The sequence below is a fragment of the Panthera uncia genome, chromosome A2 (assembly GCF_023721935.1).
Source record: "Panthera uncia isolate 11264 chromosome A2, Puncia_PCG_1.0, whole genome shotgun sequence".
Taxonomy (NCBI): Eukaryota; Metazoa; Chordata; class Mammalia; order Carnivora; family Felidae; genus Panthera; species Panthera uncia.
This window is the reverse complement of record NC_064816.1, coordinates 145,625,195-145,643,438: the sequence shown is the minus strand read 5'-3', so window position 1 is coordinate 145,643,438 and position 18,244 is coordinate 145,625,195. Positions and strand designations below refer to the sequence as shown.

At 48.7% G+C, this 18,244-nt stretch overlaps 1 protein-coding gene across 2 annotated transcripts in view; it reads left to right on the top strand.

Moving 5' to 3' along the window:
- The window catches only part of SLC13A4 (solute carrier family 13 member 4), a 47,374-nt gene extending 29,338 nt beyond the window's left edge, over positions 1-18,036 (top strand). The window contains exons 10-17 of one of the 2 annotated variants that reach the window (XM_049641912.1): positions 1,816-1,935; positions 3,163-3,264; positions 4,842-4,943; positions 5,667-5,764; positions 5,979-6,103; positions 9,550-9,711; positions 10,922-11,059; positions 12,764-18,036. In XM_049641912.1, coding sequence (XP_049497869.1) covers positions 1,816-1,935; positions 3,163-3,264; positions 4,842-4,943; positions 5,667-5,764; positions 5,979-6,103; positions 9,550-9,711; positions 10,922-11,059; positions 12,764-12,901 — 985 coding nt within the window. In that variant the 3' untranslated portion in view covers positions 12,902-18,036. Of the gene's footprint in view, positions 1-1,815; positions 1,936-3,162; positions 3,265-4,841; positions 4,944-5,666; positions 5,765-5,978; positions 6,104-9,549; positions 9,712-10,921; positions 11,060-12,763 lie in introns of those variants that run through there. The other variant, XM_049641913.1, reaches the window with a different exon arrangement.
- The last annotated feature ends 208 nt before the right edge of the window (positions 18,037-18,244 follow it).

The window sequence follows — 18,244 nt, the reverse complement described above, 5'->3', positions numbered from 1 at the left end:
GAGGGAGAGATGAAGGGAAGGAAGGAAGGAAGGAAGGAAGGAAGGAAGGAAACAGAGGGAAGGAAAGGAAGGAAGGAAGAGAGGGAGGAAGGAAGGATTGAAGGGGAATGGGGGAAGTAAAGAAGGAAGGAGGAAAGGAGGGAAAGGAGGGGGGAGGTGGGGAGGGAGAGATGGAGGGAGGGAGGGAGGGAAGGAAGGAAACAAGGAAGGAAGGGAGGGAGGAAGGAAGGAAGGGAGGAAGGGAGGGGGGGGGGACGGCACGGAGGCGTCACACCATATTATTCTGTCCAAGCTCTGAGTTTCTGCTCTTCAATTTCTGGTTCACTCTGTGGTTGGGCCGATTCATATTCCCTCAGTCTACTTCCTGGCTTGTGTCATGGTACATTTAGTCATAACATTGGCTTACTTGGACACCAGGAATTCTGTGAAAGGAAGGTGGACTCCCTGGATCCCCGCTGGTCTGCAAATGCCACCGTGCTATTTTTCTTGCCACTGGTGAACAGACCACCCCCAGAGTGCATCCTGGCTGTGTTTAAAAAATCTACAAATTGGTTGTTACATTCAGTACATACAGTCACACTTTCTAAAGGCTATAGATGGTATTAGGCCCTAACATTTATCCACAAAAGTCTATTTAATCTATTCGAAAAATCCATTCCTTTTCCTGGGTCCAGGAGCAGGGCCTAGGCTTCTATGTACAGAGAACAGATGATGCAAGACTTCATGCCTGTTGGCCCAGCGCAGCCCAGAGTGATCACTCAGTGATTTACATGCCCTCTGGTGTCCTTCTAGCTCCCAAAGCCCTTCTCTCCACTGATGGTGACTGATAGTCACTGACAGTGACTGACAGTGACTCTGGCCCTTAGGGAGGGCACGAGCTGTCACAACTTCCCAAGAGGCACACCGATGGTAAAGGTAAGTCCACGACCAGGCCACAGTGCAAAACAACAGCGTTGTTTCTCTGTGATGGCAGAGAAGATTAAACACTCTTGCGTCCTGTGCTTCCATTGTATTTTCTCTCTGGGGGATTCTTCTCTCGGTCGTTCTCTTTTTCCATGCAGTGTCTAGTGTGAAGAGAGGGGCACAGTCTCCTCCCAGCTTAGAGGAGTTCTGTGCCCAGTCCCGACTAGAAGAGCCCAAGGGCAAAGGAATGCAGGTGTTGTCTAGGCTATAGTCGTGGCTCACATGTGGCTCCCCAGGAAACGACACCTGGGCTGGGGCCACCGCCCTGCCTGGCGATGAATGGAGAGTCCTCCGGGTAACCTCCCTGAGACGCTAAGACACCAGTGCATGTTGATCAAAGATTTAGAGATTCTAAGTCATGGTTCTCCTATGGGCACAGTCAACACCGGGAACCCTCCTGATGCTCTAGAGTCCAAACTTCTCCAGAATTGCATCCCCCAGTCAAAGCTCATATTGCTTCAGTGACTTTATTACCCAAAGTATACCAGACTGTCCTTTGCATTCTCTGTTGTCCTGAAAAACAGATGAGTAAACATATAAGAAGAATCTTTATATAAATTAAGAGCAAAGAGCTCCCGAGTGGCTCTCCTGAGCGCAAAGTATATACGTTTCAGTGAAATCAATTTTGGGTATTTAGGTGCCTTTTTTAAGTTTCCTTCATAATTCTTGGGACCAGTAGAGTTGCAACTGTCAAAGACGTGAGTTCTAGGTAACGTGTTACCTTATTGTTACCATCATCTCTGCCGTTAGCTCTGATGCATGTCTTCTTAAGGAGCATTTCGCTTATTACCCCCAGACACCACACGGGAACCCACCCTTTTCTAATCACTGACCTGGTTTCTTCCCCTCCAGCCAGTACCCAGCTGCAGAGGTGGTCAACTTCGGCACCTGGTTCCTCTTCAGCTTCCCCATCTCCCTCATCATGCTGGTGGTCAGCTGGTTCTGGATGCACTGGCTGTTCCTGGGCTGCAAGTGAGTCCCAGGGCCCTGCCCAGCAAGGCACCGAGGCTCTCCCGTCCATCCAAAGTCATGGTGCGTGCCGTGGAGAGCACTGCTCGGGGAGCCACCAATAACCCTGGAGGACGCGTGAGGAGAACGCACCGTACTAGATGGGGAGTCAGGCGTCACCTGGTCTAGACCCTCTAAACATACACGGACTCTGCACTTCACTATGAGCTCCACGGTGGAATGTTCTTAATTCCAACTAGCTGGTTAAAGGAACTGCCTGATTTAGAACAAGTGTGAATGGCAGGTGGTTAATGTAGTTTCATTTCATTCAAAGCATACGGAGTGATTTGAACTAATTTCTAAAGAAACGTGACTCCAAGTAGAAGTCTCTTTAGGCTTTGTTTTATACACGTGACTGATTTATACTTAGTCGTTGCATGAAATACGCTCATATTTCTCAGAACCACAAGTTAGCTATTCCTCCTGCAATATAATTTCTAACATTAATCGGCTTACGAAGCCTTTTCTTCATAACCATAAGTTGACCAGCCTCGAACACATAAAGGGAAGATACACATGATGTTTTGATATTGGTCCATGGGACCCAAGACTCCCATTGCTCAGGGAATGTTCTCTGAGCAGACTTTAAAAAAAAATTTTTTTTTTAATGTTTATTTTTGAGAGAGAGAGAGAGAGAGAGAGAGCAAGCAGGGGAGGGGCTGAGGGAGACACAGAATCTGAAGCAGGCTCCAGGCTCTGAGCTGTCAGCACAGAGCCCTACGTGGGGCTTGAACTCACAAATCGCGAGATCATGACCTGAGCTGAAGTCGGATGCTCAACCGACTGAGCCACCCAGCCACCCCCAGACTTTTTTTTTTTTAATAACACAGAGGCTACTATGACATCAATGACAGCCGCATACTTCTATACCTCCAGCACGTAGAAAACAGCCCCATGTAAATACACTTTCCCAAGTCTGTAAGACATGACTTCACACCCATACACCAGAGATATACCCAGATAAATATGCCCAAAAGCCTATGGGAGAGGCTGATGAGAGGCTGTGAAACCTGGCAGAAAAAAAAGTTGTAGGGTATCGGGTGCCTGGCTCAATCGGTTAAGCATCTGACTTGGTACCAGGTCATGATCTCATGGTTCATGAGTTTGAGCCCCACATCGGGCTCTGCGCTGACAGCGCTCAGCCTGCTTTGGATTCTCTGTCTCATTCTTTTGCTCATTCTTCCTCCTTAGTTTTAGAGAGACCTGCTCTCTGAGCAAGAAGAAGAAGACCAAAAGGGAAGCGTTGTCAGAGAAGAGGATCCAAGAGGAATATGAAAAGCTGGGAGCCATTAGGTAAAAATCAGCCATTCACCTTCTCTCCCCCCAGGAAAGCATGGCAGGTAAAGTGAGCACATAAGCAGCCTTGTTCTCGACAGTCCCTTGAGCTGGGGGAGTTTTCCGCAACTATGAATCCAGGCATTTAGAATTGCTACTTAATGCCCAAGTCTGGCTGGCCCAGACTCCAGGTGGCCGCCCTTCCCGTTTACCATATTCGAAGTCCAAGGTATAGCCGTGGTGTGGATGTGGATGTCATACGTGGGGTGGCCGGGGAAAGATGTGCGAGTCAGTACAGCCACACTCTTGGGGACAGGCCCAATTCCCCATAAAGTCAGCCCCCTCACACTGCTCTGAATGGGCCACCGCTGGTCCACGGACACTCCTAGGGAGCTGGGGCGGGTGGCGGGGGGGGGATCGGGCATCATCAGATACAGACTTGAAGACACCCCCATCCTCAGCAATTTCCATCAGCTTTCCCCAGTGACCTCGTGTCCCATCTGGGGCTGTTTCTCCTTTGATGGCAATTGGCAGGTACAGTTTGGGCAAAAGGATCCCGGCATAAGCAGTATTTTTAAATGTTTTAATTTATAAAAGGAATACATGTTCATTGTAGAACATTTAGGACATAAGGAAAACATAAAGAAAAAACTAAAGTCGACTTTTAGTTATTCAGTATTAACTGTCAACAACTGTTAACATAATGCACTCTTCCTTATATGCTTGTTTTGTGCAAAATTATATGTATTTTTGCTAAAATTCAATCCAAACTAAACACAGTATTATATCTTGCCTCCCGCCCCCCCCACTTAGGATTAGGCTGTCGTTATATTCCCAGGCCATTAACTCTGCTATGCAAACACGATGATTAAATGTATCTCATTTGAGCCTACAGTTATACCAAAATGTACCTGATGTCATGGACTATCGCTGAGTATGTAGGTTGTTTCCATTTTCAGTGTTGAATTCTTAAATAGGTAACATAGCACTGGCATTTCTGGTTATTTCCTTGCATGAAAGGAAGGACCGAGTTGAAGGCTCCTGATATACATCAGCACATTCCCTCAAAAAGGTTGTTGAAGCTCCTGCCCTCACCAGCAGCATTCGGGGGCCTCTTCCACCGCATTCTCCTCAGCGGCCATACTGTGTTTTGTCTTATTTTCTTTTTAATGTGTGTTTATTTATTTTGAGAGAGAGGAAGAGCGAGAGCAGGGTTGGGGCAGAGAGAGAGAGAGAGGAAGAGAGAGAATCCCAAGCAGGCTCCGCGCTGTCTCGCGAACCGTGAGATCATGACCTGAGCCGAAACCGAGAGTCAGACGCTTAACCGCGTGAGCCACCGGGCGCCCCGTGGACCTCGTGTTGTTGTACAACCGCATCCCGCTGTGCCACCCTATATCTCCTCCCGCCTCACCTCGAGGAGCCGCGGTTAACGCCATGTGTTCTGGCACCTTCTCAGCCCGCTTCCCACTTACCGGCAGCCGCTCAGCACCGTGGGCTGGTGGCTCTGAGCCCCGAACGCAGGAGAGCCTGCAGCGAAGTGAAAAACATGCAGACTTCGCGGTTCCTGGAGCAGCTCTTTCTGTTGTATTTCGTAGCTACCCTGAAATGGTAACCGGATTTTTCTTCATCCTGATGACCGTGCTGTGGTTTACCCGGGAGCCTGGCTTTGTTCCTGGCTGGGATTCTTTCTTTGAAAAGTAAGTGATGTTGTCTCCTCCTTAAGGAGACACCACCACCACCACCACCCCCCCCCCCCCCCCGCCCACATACACACACACAGTCTTCAGGCAGGTCCCACCTGTGTCCCTCCTCCATTCTTAAGGGCAGCGCTCTTCTGTTCCCTGGAAAGTCCCCTCTTTTAAGGGAAGCCAGAGTGTGGGGTCAGGAAGAAAATGGCCACGTGGCCTCTGTGTGTCGCGTTGGGATGTGGTGCTGCCCCTTACCAGTCGTGTGACCTTGGTCTTGTTACTGGAGCTGCCTCACAGGCGGCTCTGAGGGTTCAAGATCAGCTGTGAGAGTGGTGGCTGAGGCCTTGGCAGGGAGAGGCAGGCAGAGGCCCCCGTGCCACCCCGGCAGGACCTCGGAGGGCCGGGGCCACCGCTCTCTCTCAGCACGGCTTCTCCTTTGAGCAAAGACACACGTGGAGGTGTGGCCCTTGCAGGAAAGAGAACTCATCCTTTTCCCTTCCCCTTCACCGAAATCACTCCTGATGTCTCCTTCTCTAGGGCCCGTAGATCCACACTAGACATCCACCTTAGCCACCAGCCTCCAGACATCAGCTGGCTAGTGGGGCAACAGGTGCAGGAGGGAAGGCTGACCGCCCTCCAGCCTGGGTCCCAAAGAGAGGCCCCGCGTTCAGAGGGACTGTTCTGAGACATCGTGCTACCCTCCTCCTCCAGCCCTGCCTGTCTCTTTGCTAGGAAGGGCTACCGCACGGATGCCACAGTCTCCGTTTTCCTCGGCTTCCTCCTTTTCCTGATCCCGGCAAAGAAGCCTTGCTTTGGGAAGAAGAGTGACGGTGAGAGAAGAAGTTGGGGCTGGCCCTAGTCAATAATACCCAAGTCAGAATTGGGGGAAGGAGATTTACCGGGGCTGTTCTGAGTGCCTCCCCCGTACCCCACGATAGAGGCAGAGCCCTCTCCCAAATCATCGGTCCATCAGTTAGGCCCTTACTCCACGAATCCCACCTATTAGGGTTCATCTGGCTCTACCTCTGTCTACCTGTGATCCAGGGCAGAACCAGGAGCCCTCCCGGGGGACGGAGCCCATCATCACCTGGAAGGACTTCCAGAAGACCATGCCCTGGGAGATTGTCATTCTGGTGGGAGGAGGCTATGCTCTGGCTTCAGGCAGCAAGGTAACTCTTGAATTCTGTTGCCACTGGGCCGAAGAATTTTCAAGCTGCTTTACCTATGGCCATTTCGCTTCTGGGAGGAAGATTCAAAGGCACGGAGGGAGAGGTGAATGGTCACCTAAGGGAACAGTCCAGATGGGAGTGGCCATCCCGTGTCCTGTTCCTGCCCTGAGCTCCTAAGCTAATGCTGCTGGGAACAGAGCTACAGACCAGCTGAGCTATGGGCTCTTGGCACACGGGCACTCACACCTCACTCACCGGCCCACACTGCCACAAGCAAAAGATTTGTTGGATTTCATAGCCATCTCCCTGTGGGCGTGTGACAGTGGTGTTAGGAGATGTGTCTGTAAGGGCCCGGAGACACCCTGCACTGACACACGGAGAACTAGCCCTCAGTCAGTCCTTATGCATATATTGAGCCCCTTGGGAGAATGCACGCTAACGCTCAGGCATATGCTGTAAACGCGCCCTGATTTCCTGACTGGGCAGAACTGGGATGAGATCTTATAAAGGGGGCCAGTGGGAAAGCGTTAGCCCTTCCTGAAATAGAGAATGATCCTCACAATGAATCAGGTTCACACCGTTTGTCCTTTGACCTTTGCTATATTCATTAACTTGGCTCACTTCTGACTGCCCATTCATTGAGGGCCAGTGCTATCTGCATCACTAATAATAAGGTCAAAGAATCCTACACTTGGAAGGACCCTTGGAGGACACTGGGTCCCGTCTACCCAATGAGGGAATTCCCTGCACGACACCCCTGGGCTTGAACACCACCAGTGACTGGGTATTCTTGAGCAGGGAACAGAGAATCATTCTTTACATTCAGCTCAGGTCCTCTGTCTGTCTTCCACTATTGGCTCTGACTCTGTCCTCTGGAGCCCCATCCTAGGTAATAATTATTAAAATAATAAAAAGTTATTAGATCCCCTTAGATCTTTTTTCTTTTTTTTTTTTCCTCTCTCAACTAAAAGTCCCTAGTTCCTTCAACCATTCAAGAAATAGTGACCCCTTACCACGCTGGTCTCTCTCACCACTCACTACACTTTGACCCTGACCGTATTCAAACGTGGTCCAGAGGCGGTCAGTCTACCGCAGAGTCAAGTAGTCCTATTACTCCAGCCCCAACTCTCACCTCTGATCCAAGCACCATTCTGTATTTTTATGGACGCTTTTACAAGGCCTCAATGGCACTCATGTCAACACTTATGTTGAAATTGCAGCCAATTAAAACCCCCATTCTGGAGGCGCCTGGGTGGCTCAGTGGGTTAAGCATCCGACTCTGGCTCAGGTCATGATCTCACGGCTTGTGAGTTGGAGCCCTGCATCGGGCTGTCAGCGCAGAGCCCGCTTCAGATCCTCTGTCTTTCTCTCTCTCTGCCCCTCTCCCACTCGTGCTTTTTCTCTCCCTCTCTCTCTCTCGAAAATAAACAACACAATTTTAAACCCTCATTCTTTTAACTGTTAGCCACTATTAAACTTCAGGTCTTTCAACCAGTTCTGTATACATGCTGTTGGTATTTCTGATTCCAAGTTCAGAATATCATATTTATCTTTTTTGAACTTCAGTTGTTAGTTTTGGCCCCTGAGTCTAGCCTGGAAAGATTTTTTTTTTTAAACCTAAATTGTATATGTACTACAGATAGCATAGTTCGTATTTCTGTACAATCTAATGACTCTACTAATTTTAGTAATATAATTCAAGTATGACATAGTGATTCCTACCGAGTTTGAAATCATTTCAGTCTTGACATGAGGAAAATCCAATGTAAAATGCATACCAAGGTTTAAAAAGAAGTAAGACTTCCTTTTTGTGCTTTTTTTCTTTTTTTTATTTATTTATTTTTTTAATTTTTTTTTTCAACGTTTTTTATTTATTTTTGGGACAGAGAGAGACAGAGCATGAACGGGGGAGGGGCAGAGAGAGAGGGAGACACAGAATCGGAAACAGACTCCAGGCTCCGAGCCATCAGCCCAGAGCCTGACGCGGGGCTCGAACCCACGGACCGCGAGATCGTGACCTGGCTGAAGTCAGACGCTTAACCGACTGCGCCACCCAGGCGCCCCTTTGTGCTTTTTTCTAACTTCGCAATCCAATTTATCAATTTATTTTTAAATTTATCAATTTATCCTGTCTTTGTCCAGTGGGCCAGGTTTAATATGCTAGACGAGATAATAATTACAGAGTTCCTATAGGCCTCAAAGCTCTGTACCAACCATGAATTGCTGTAGTCCCCGCATGTTGGATTTGCAGCTCTCGGTCAAGGCTCCCAGGTAAAAGGGCCACAGCAGAGAGAATTCTGAAGGCCTTCGGTCACCAGCTGCCTATGAGCTCGCCTTGGGGTGCTATAGAGATCAAGTAGCCTTTGATGAATTCAGCAAAAGGGAGAAAAAGCCTGCTGACGATGCAGTGAGGCTGTCTTTAACAGCAAAATATGAGTAGGACTTGACCTTGAGGAGTTATAAGATGTCTCACCTTGCTTCCAGCCCTACTCTCCAGTCCTTTAGTGCATCTGCAGTCTCCAGGGTACTCAGGGGACAGCAGAGCACATCAACCACAGGACGGAGAGGAGAAGGGAGGGAGGGAGGAGAATGCATATGGTGACCTGGGGTTTTTAGTACAAGGATTCAATGGTGTCCTTCATTTTTTAGGGGAGGGAGGGGATCTTCACCATTGGCAAATGAACAGTTCCCAACCAAATAAGTTATTCTAAGAAGGAATATTCATTTATTGGAGCGGATTGATGTAAATTTTGCTAATGGAAAAGGTTCAAGAGTGGCAGCATGCCTTTATATCTTGTGTCATGAAAAAGCACTGACGATTGTAGATCCTGATGTCAGCCATGATGAGATTGAACCTGAAACAGGTTGGGACTGTATGACTCGGCTTCTGGGTCACCTTCCCAGGAGGAGGCACCTTCCCACTAAGTGGAGATAGACCCGTAATCCTCTCCTTCATCACTCATGTAAAGCTTCTAGTGTTCAGCCCTGCCCACTGACTCCCCCAAAACCACAGGAAAGGTCATTATCCAAAGATGTTGATAATTTTCACCCTTTCACAGGTGATAAGCGAGCTAGATTTCAAAAGCAAAAGTGAGGATTACACTGGGGAGTCTGTGTAAAAAGCACTGTTGACTGAATACCCAGAGTGAGAATGTCAGAAGCTGGAGAGAGTAATGAGATTGACATTGAGGGGCTAGTCGCCCCCAAAATCTCTAGCCATTATACAATCATAAAGAATTTTCTGGGCTATAAAAACTGTCTAATTAATCATCAAATCAGTAATGCCTCTGGGTCCAGTCCGCCTGAAAATAGGGAGGCAAATTAGATGACTCCTGGTGGTTCCTTCCAGCACCCCCCCCCCATCCCTGACCTTCTGGAGTCTAAGAATTCCATTGGGAATGGGTGTTTCCTCCTTTCTTCTTATTGTATCACCTGTGTTCCTGCAGAGCTCTGGCCTCTCCACATGGATTGGGCACCAGATGTTGTCTCTGAGTAGCCTCCCACCGTGGGCCATCACCCTGTTGGCATGCATCCTGGTGTCCATTGTCACAGAGTTTGTGAGCAACCCAGCCACCATCACCATCTTCCTGCCTATCCTATGCAGCCTGGTGAGTGGGGCAGGGCTCCCAGGTGTCCAGATGGGCTCCCCCGGGCCCAGGGAGCAGTCCCATGGCTGCCCCTCTCCTCTGGTCATTGCCATGGCCTTCACTGATTGGTGTTCAAGCCATAGTTTGGAGATGACGTCTTTCAAAGAGCCACGGAGAAGTAAATCAATAAATTAATAGATTGTAGCAAGGCTTCTAGAAAATCCTTTCCGAAAGACAGGATTAGTTTTGAGGCAGTTCTGAATAGACAAAATGACTTTAAAACCCTAGGATTCCAATTCCTCACCATCATCAAATTTCTTTCTGTCCTAAGACATAACAGTAGGGCAGGAGGAATAACGACAGAAAATGGAGGCAAAATGCCCCCAGGAGCACATTCAGCTGTAAAGACCGAGACTGAAGCTCTGTCATCACCATCTCCCCCCAGTCTCTCTGTCCAGGAGAGTCTGAGAATTGAGGGCAATGCCAGCCTTACCCCACGGTCTCAGAACAGTCTGTTACTGACAGACCAGGGGAGGAGAGCAACTGCCAGATCTTAGCCCGGCTGAGCAGCGCCCAAAGTGACGCCCCAGACACGATGCTGCGTCTGTCCCATCCACAGGCTGCAACCTAGAAAATAAAGGCTCCTCCCCATCCCCCACAAAAGGATATCTTTCAGCTTTTTTTAACCCCAAACTACCCCCGGTCACTCTCTCTGCTCATTGCTCAGATGTCTCCCTGTCACCTGTGTGAGCACAGGAGGGCACTTAGTTAAAACCCCTCAACGACGAGGGCAAGACCATGGGTTCAAATCCCATGCAAAGCAAACACCTTACTTAGAAAAAAAACACAAAAAACAACCTTGGTTCTGCGCCCCAAGGATGAAGGACCCTCCCACTCCAATCAAAGCAGCTTATTCATGAGATTTGAGCTCGAAGGATGAATCTCTCAGCTAAGGAGTAAAATTAGACCAGCCCCAAGAAATGAAACATCCCTTCCAGGAGGGAACTTAAGGCCCATGTTTCCATGGGGAGAGAGGGAGCAGATTGAGCCCATTTGGGTTGCCCGGCACTGTATGCCCTTGAGGGTGGTGATTTAACTACCCCCAGCGCGTGGTCTCCAGCCAAGTTAGCCAACAGCAAACCATCATTGAAAGCGTGCCTGCGATGCTGAGCCCAAGAAACACCAGCATAATCTCGACGCTAACGTGTCTGTGAATTCTCTCCTCTCCTAGTCCGAAACGCTGCACATTAATCCACTCTACACCCTGATCCCAGTCACCATGTGCATCTCCTTTGCAGTGATGCTGCCCGTGGGCAATCCCCCCAACGCCATCGTCTTCAGCTATGGGCACTGCCAGATCAAAGATATGGTGAGTCGTGGCCACCCTCTTCCCACCAGCCCCGGCAGCCGTGAGGACTTCTCCTGAGCTTTATCATTTTGTGGCAGCGCCTGTGGTCTGCCAACACCCAGTGCAGTGTGGTAGAAAGAATGGTGCTGGTAAGAAGGCTTTCGGTTGGTCCACAGGCACCAAGAATAGCAACCACGTCCTCTGCCACCCTACTCTGGGAGACAGTGGGTACACGGACAGACAAAGCTGGGACAGACACGAGACGCAGCCCAGTGGGATGGGGCACAAGTCTTTGCCTCCGTTTCTTCACTGGACCAGCAGGCATGTTCATTCAAAAAGCTGCTGGCTTACTGATGAGAGCCGAGTGGGAGACACCACAGGGGCCCAGGGGAAAGGGAAAGGGATGACGGCGCAGGGAGGGCCTCACCAATTCTTTTTCACTCGAGTCCAAACTCGTTCTCCGCGGCCCTGTAAATATCAAATGGAGGAAAGGAAGCAAGAGCTCCAGGCCAGGAGCAGATATTCAGATCCTTTTCAGCTTTCAACCCACTCACCTAAGTGCTCTGTATGTAATACTTCGGGGAAGGGAGGTCACCGCCATCCCTCCCCCCCCATCTCTTACTGCGCGACCCTGTCTGCTCAAGAGAGTTGAGCTCGGCCCCAACTCTCTTGTCCCCCCAGCTAACTCTCCCGGGTGCCCCCACCACTCACCCCATCCCCCGCACCTTCTACCCTGGAATGGAGTGATCAGAGACAGCGCCTTTCAAAGGCACCAGGTGACAAGAAGTGAGCTAGTCCTGGGCGCTGACTTGAGACTTCAATTTCCTCATCTTCTAAAGGTGGGGGTGCCAACCAAATGTTCTACGTGGTTCCTTCTAAAGGATCAGCCCCTTTAGAACCTGCCCCCTCTGCTAGGAGACAGGGGCGGCCCTCCACGCCCAAAGCCCAGGGGGCAAGGCCGATTAATACGTCCAGGGCCCTGCCCACAAAGCAGGGAGCCAACGCATCTAGTCACTTGCCTGGAACCATCTCCTCACGGCTTTCCCAACTTAACGCCAGCCCTCCTTACTGTACATTTTTCCATCTGGCCCTGGCTCGGCCATCCATCTTGCCCCACACACCCCCCCTCAGCCTGTGAGGCTCAGTTCCATGGCGGAAACGGGAGGGCTGAGTCGTGGAGGCGACATCCCCTCAGCGGAAAGAAGCAAAGCTAGCTCGCCCGCGTCACTCTCCCGCCGAAGGGCTGAGCAGAGGCAGCCGACCTGGTTCTCCACGTGAACCCCACGTACACAACCTTCCATAGGCCGTTCCTTTGGGAAGGAAAACACGGTTAACAGTGGCAAAGGCTTTGTAGAACCTGGCCTCTCCTACAGGTCCCCCTACGTATCAGCACGTTAAAGGTTCCGAGAAGTTCCTGCCTTAATGCACTTCCCTATCACGCGGGCCCCCTGCTTGGCGTGAGTCTTAACAAACAGAGACCTGGTGTTCCAAGCACACACGTGCCAGGCCTCCATTTGGGAGTGACGGCACTGCAGGTGGAGACAGTTCCAGTGGCCTCTCCCATCCTGCCACACTCCCAAGACACCCTTCGAGGCAACACTACGGATCCCGGGCAGCGACTGCGACAGACTAGCGCCAACCCTTGGGCGGGGGCACAGAGGAGCACCCGGGGTCTGTGCTGCTGCCCGCTCAGTGACTTGGGTGGGCTTGGTTTGTGTCCTACAGGTGAAAGCTGGCCTGGGGGTCAATGTCATTGGCCTGGTGATCGTGATGGTGGCCATCAACACATGGGGAGTTAGCCTCTTCCACTTGGACACTTTTCCAGCCTGGGCTAAGGTCAGTAACCTCACTGATCAGGCCTGACACGAGCGGGCACACAGCCCAGCCAGAGGAGCTACGAGCGCCGAACAGAATCTGACCAAGAAAGCCGCCAGGAGCACACAACCCCCACCAGAAGATTCCACAGCCTGCCACCCCAGGTGACGAGCAGGAAGCCTCCGATGCTGGGACGTTAGTGCCTTCTTCCCCGCCCTCCTTCCTCAGCACTGTAGTTCAGGAAAACCTAGCACCGTTCTCACGTCCTGTATCTTGGGCTCTCCAGGTCTTTCTGAGGACAGGAAGAGCAGAAAGGCTGACTCAGTCGCCCCTCAGAGGCTAACTAAGCCTCACAAACTAGCCTCACTGGCTTCGATGTTATTCTTTATACCTTAACCCCTTTTTAGGAGTTGGAGGAGAAATCAAATCATCCCACCTGTGTAGTCACATCTCCTCTTTCGGAGGAAAATCTTCCCCCGGAACTTTCTCCTCGGCGTTTCTATCCTAAGTTCTCACCACAAAAAGGCGATCTTGGCAAGTCCTCTTTGTGGCGATCAGTACTGTTTTCTCACTACTCTGATTCCCTTCTAAGCATCTCCCTTCAATGGCTTCTCTTTACCCTTGGCACCAAATTCCCATAAAGAAATAGTGTCCCCCTTTAGAAAGAGGCTTGTACTGTTCTCTTTGTCCAAGGAAAAAGAAGTAGAGACAGAAGACACACGGAAATCAGTACAGGTATCCCCGGCTTTTCAAAAGTTCTGGTTACGCCACTTTGCTTTTACAAAAGACCTACATGAGTACCTGTTTTGGCTAACCGGAGGAAATCTGAAGAGGATTTTTGGATTTCCGAGAAGAGTCCAAGTAGTGTTCAGTGGTTTTGCGGCGAGCCCTTCGAGGGGCAGTGCGCAACCTGAGCAACTGGAGTGGTGCCACTGGGCCGCCTCCCGGGGAACTGCACCCAGCGTCTCTGCACGGAGCCGCCGGAGCTGCGAGCTGCACCTGCGAGCGTCTGTGCTGTATGCCCATTTACTTTGCACACCCGTCAGCAAGAAGTTCCTAAGGTATCAGGGAAGCCTAAGAGAGGTTATTGCGGAGGTCTGGAAACGCTCAAACGTCTTTCCATATAAATGAATGGCAAGTGCCTCTTCGCTTTATGTCATTTTGGCTTACGGAAGGTTTCATAGGAATTCTCTACTTTTGGAGAGTGGGGGGGCACCTGTCTCTCTCTTCGCTTTCCACTAATCATCAGTACCTCTGCATTGGGTGAGTTGGGAGGGAGAAAAAACTTCCCTACCTGTCTTATTAAAAAGGCCAAAACTATCATTAAGACCACAGTGCTATTAGCGCTATCTGACTGGCTTTCTTTTGGATGTAATGAGTAGTTTGTTCCTGAGAAAGCAAGTACAGAAGGCCTCACACACCAGCCACTTCCTACAGGGAGCCCCTCGAGGGGAGAGACGTCTTCTGTCTCTTCAAGTCCCCCGCAACTCATACGATATAGTAAACTAACTACCTAATAAATGTTTCCTGTGAGAAAAAATCACTTTGGAAATCAAGGCCTCCTTCTTCCTCTTGAAAACCAGGCCGTTTTCTCCATGACAGATGTTCCTGCTCGATGACTGGATATAGCTCCCAATCCCCCTGGCTTGGAGACATTACATAGTTCTGATTTCTACCACCAGTTACTTGCTAAGTAGGTCTTACTGGAAAAGGTACACCCTGGAGCTGCTACATTGTTTTACTTGATTTTAAGTTATTACTGACAGCATGGCCGGTTTCCCCACAACAATAACTTATCAGTGAAGTCGCTCTCTTAGTTTATCAAGGGTCTGTGAATTATAAGATTTCTTTTGTGCTGGTCAGCACTTGCGTGCTCTGACCACAACGAAACTGACAGGATTTAACCGCGGATATTACTGCTTCTTCTGCATCAATGAGCTTAGGCCACATTATGTGACTAGTGATGAAAATAAAGACCTCCTGAGCCCAAATAAAATCCCAGTGTAATATATGCTACGGCTGCTTTGATGGAATCTGCATAGTTCTCTTGCTATGAAATGTTCAGAAGAGGCAGGGTGTTAGCATATTGTCATGGCTGCCAAAGTGTCAAATGTCAATTACAGAACTTGGACCCCAAGCCTCTAGGTCAGACAGTGAGAAAAAGGTGCAAATAATAAGATTCCAGGAGTATAAACAAGTAAAAAGAGAAAGAAGCATTGACTTAGAATTAAGCTGACCTGAATCACTGGCCACCATTGAGCGTTTGAGAACCACACTCACTCCTAAAGGGAAAGCAGTGCAGCTCCCCACGGCAGATGCTGCCGGAAGCTTCCAGGAGCCAGTGCACTCGACTGGCCAATTGAGAAACAGCATTTATTTCAGTCCGGTCTACTGACCGTTCTGAAAAGCAGCACTGTTCTCTCCCAACATCAGAGATCAGGCCAACCAAGACTGCTCATTCCAGGGACAGGAAAGGTCAGAAACAACTAATGACCCCTTGTCATCACTGATGGACACTAACTAACGGCTCTCCTGAGTAGTCTCTTGCAAATATGTTACAATTTGACTTTTATCTTCTAACATCACAATGTTAAAAAGAAAGCAGTAAGTGACCACCTTATACCTGATCCTTTGATAGATGACTGAGAAACAAAGACACTTCACTGCACCTTATTTTCAAGTCAATTATGTATCAAACTTGCCTAATTGCCTTTGGAAATTGCCTTTGAAATTCCTTTTAGTCACCCATGAAGGACATGGTACACAATCTTTTATGTTAGCATTTACATGGCAAAGACTCGTGAACCACCTTTTAGTAAAGAAAACACAGCTAGTTTTCCCTCCAACGTGAGAAAAGATCTGTTTCTTCAGCTGAATACTAAATCATGTAGTTGGCTTCACACTTAGGGGCCACGTTTGCAAAAGTACATCTAAACACTAGAATCACTCTCAGTATATAGCAAGATGTTCAAACCGTTAGAACACAAAGGTGAGAGAGACCAAGTACACGTGTAACCCATCCCGTGGCTGCCCTCACTAAATGAATTCTTAGCACAACTGCCCAGCAATTTACATGGTGACTCTTTCTTGTCCTGATCTTTTACAATTGCACATGCAAAAATGATGCAACCACACGGCACCTTGCATAAGGCCTTACCACAGGGGCAACGATCCACATGGGCCCGCGACTCAGGTTTTGCAATGCCCCACCCTGTGCACTTTCCATAAAACCTCACCGTTCCGGTGTTTCCCAGCACCTTGTAAAAAAAAATGTATTTGACGAAATATGGCGCATGGAGATTCAGAAAAGGCATAAACACGAAAATCTGAGTGTCACAAGCTCCCCTATTACACCAGGCAAGATCTCCAAATATTTTCCCTTTGCCACCCTGTGGCCTTCCACAAGGCCCTAACGGTCAGTAGGGAAAAAAAGCACTCATTCACGAGTAAGGAATGGAAATGCTACGTGCAAAGCCCAAGATGGGCAGTTTAAGAAAAAGCCTCATTTGCTCCAGGACAGTCTGTAGAGTTCCTTCAGGGGGACTAACAAAAAAAGCATTAAAAAGGCAGGAGACCTCAGCAGAAAAACAAACACCAGCCTTGTATCTGGGGACTGTACTGCTCAGTGGAAATGAAAACATGCACGTGCACATATGCTCTGTGAACTCGTATGCACAGAGAAACCACACGCTGTAACTTCCTCTACCATCCTACAAATGGAAACTGAAAAAACGGGCCTACGAATGGGCTACAAAAAATGAAATCGTTCCTCTAAATCAGCAGCAGGTCTCTGCTCAATTGCCTGAAACACCAAATCACTAGAAAAGTCCACTGAAGACATCAATGGCAACTTCAACTCCTGAAATATTTAACACCCCTTTTGATGACGTCAAATGAGGTTGTTTGGGTTTTTCTCTCCCTTTGTTTGGGAGGATTGTGGTTTAAGGATAAACCTGTCAGGTCCAATGTCTTTATGAAGTTCCCAACATCAATCCTGAAGTCATATTTTGCACACGTGAGTAATCTTCCTTGTACGATCAGGTATGGCAAGAAGTTTTCCTAAGCCACGTTGACAGAGGAGTTTTCCAACATTTTTAAAAGCAGAAGACGAGTATGTCTTGCAGGGACTCTTCCCCTCCCTCTGAGGGTGTGTGAGGCAAGAGTCCCTGCGTAACAACACTCTTAGTGCCACAATCACAATGGCTGCACCCCTCACTCGCGTTGCAAAGTTTCAACTACACCCCAACATCCGTGATGGTTCTGGGCTCCTCCTCTAGCTCAGTGAGGATAACCTTGCCTGAGAACTCCGAGCCCCTTTTCACTGCTTCAAGAACCTAACTAGAAGAGGGTATCTGAATGGGGAGCACGGAGGCAGCCGGTACTCACTGCGGAGCAGTTTATATGGTGAAGGCAAATGCAGGAATGGATTTGCTGGATGGCTCCCCACCGGTAAGCGAGGGTAAGAGTCACTCCTGAGGGAAGCCCTACATCCCAATGTGCTTGGTTTACAAGGTGTAATAGAGAGACCTAATCTCCTAACATTTAAGTTACCTTTCTAAGGTTGTGGCATTTTGAATACCCTCAAAAGCGGTAAAACTTTATCCTTCAAGGCTGTATTTCATTCTGCTAACAATTCAGTCATTCAAGATCAAATCTTATGAGCCAGGAAGTGTGATCAAGGTAGATATTCTAGATTTTCATCAGCAACCAGGAGAGTGACCACAGAGTAATGACAAAGTCTGCATGGTTCATAAACTGGTTCCAAAAGCAACTGCAGGAAAATAAAGTATTCTGACCAAAAGCAGCGTGTTTGGGCCAGTATCTGTTATTTATTGGGCAATTTGCAAAGCACTGTGTAACACATCACATACATTATCTCACCTGTTTCTCATGTGAGCGTATGAGGTAGATATTGCGTCCACATCTTACAGAGAATACAACAGTGTCAGAAAAATAAGACGCTTGCCCATGATCTCACTCCTAGGGTGAAGTCACACCATAATATGCTGTTTTCACGTCACCTGTATCACACGCCAGGACAAGCTGCCAGGGATAAAACCCATACCCATGTACGAGAGATCCCCGTTTTCAAAGAGAAAACAGAACCTTTTGTCTTATAATCACGCAGTACCAATGTCATCACTGCCTGAATAAAGGTGTCTCTAAGTTAGTCTTCCAGTTTACAGATTCTGCTAAAATTTCTTCAGAAATGGCATTATCAGTGAGCTGCCCAACAAGTCCCCTAAAACAAAGCACACAATCAAATGAGACTTTATAGTTAGGGTAAATTACACCTTTAGGATTTAGCTTACAGCCATACTCCACACAGATACGTATAATAACTTTAGGTTCAAGGTCATCACTATAACAGCAAAAGACAGGAACCCTAAT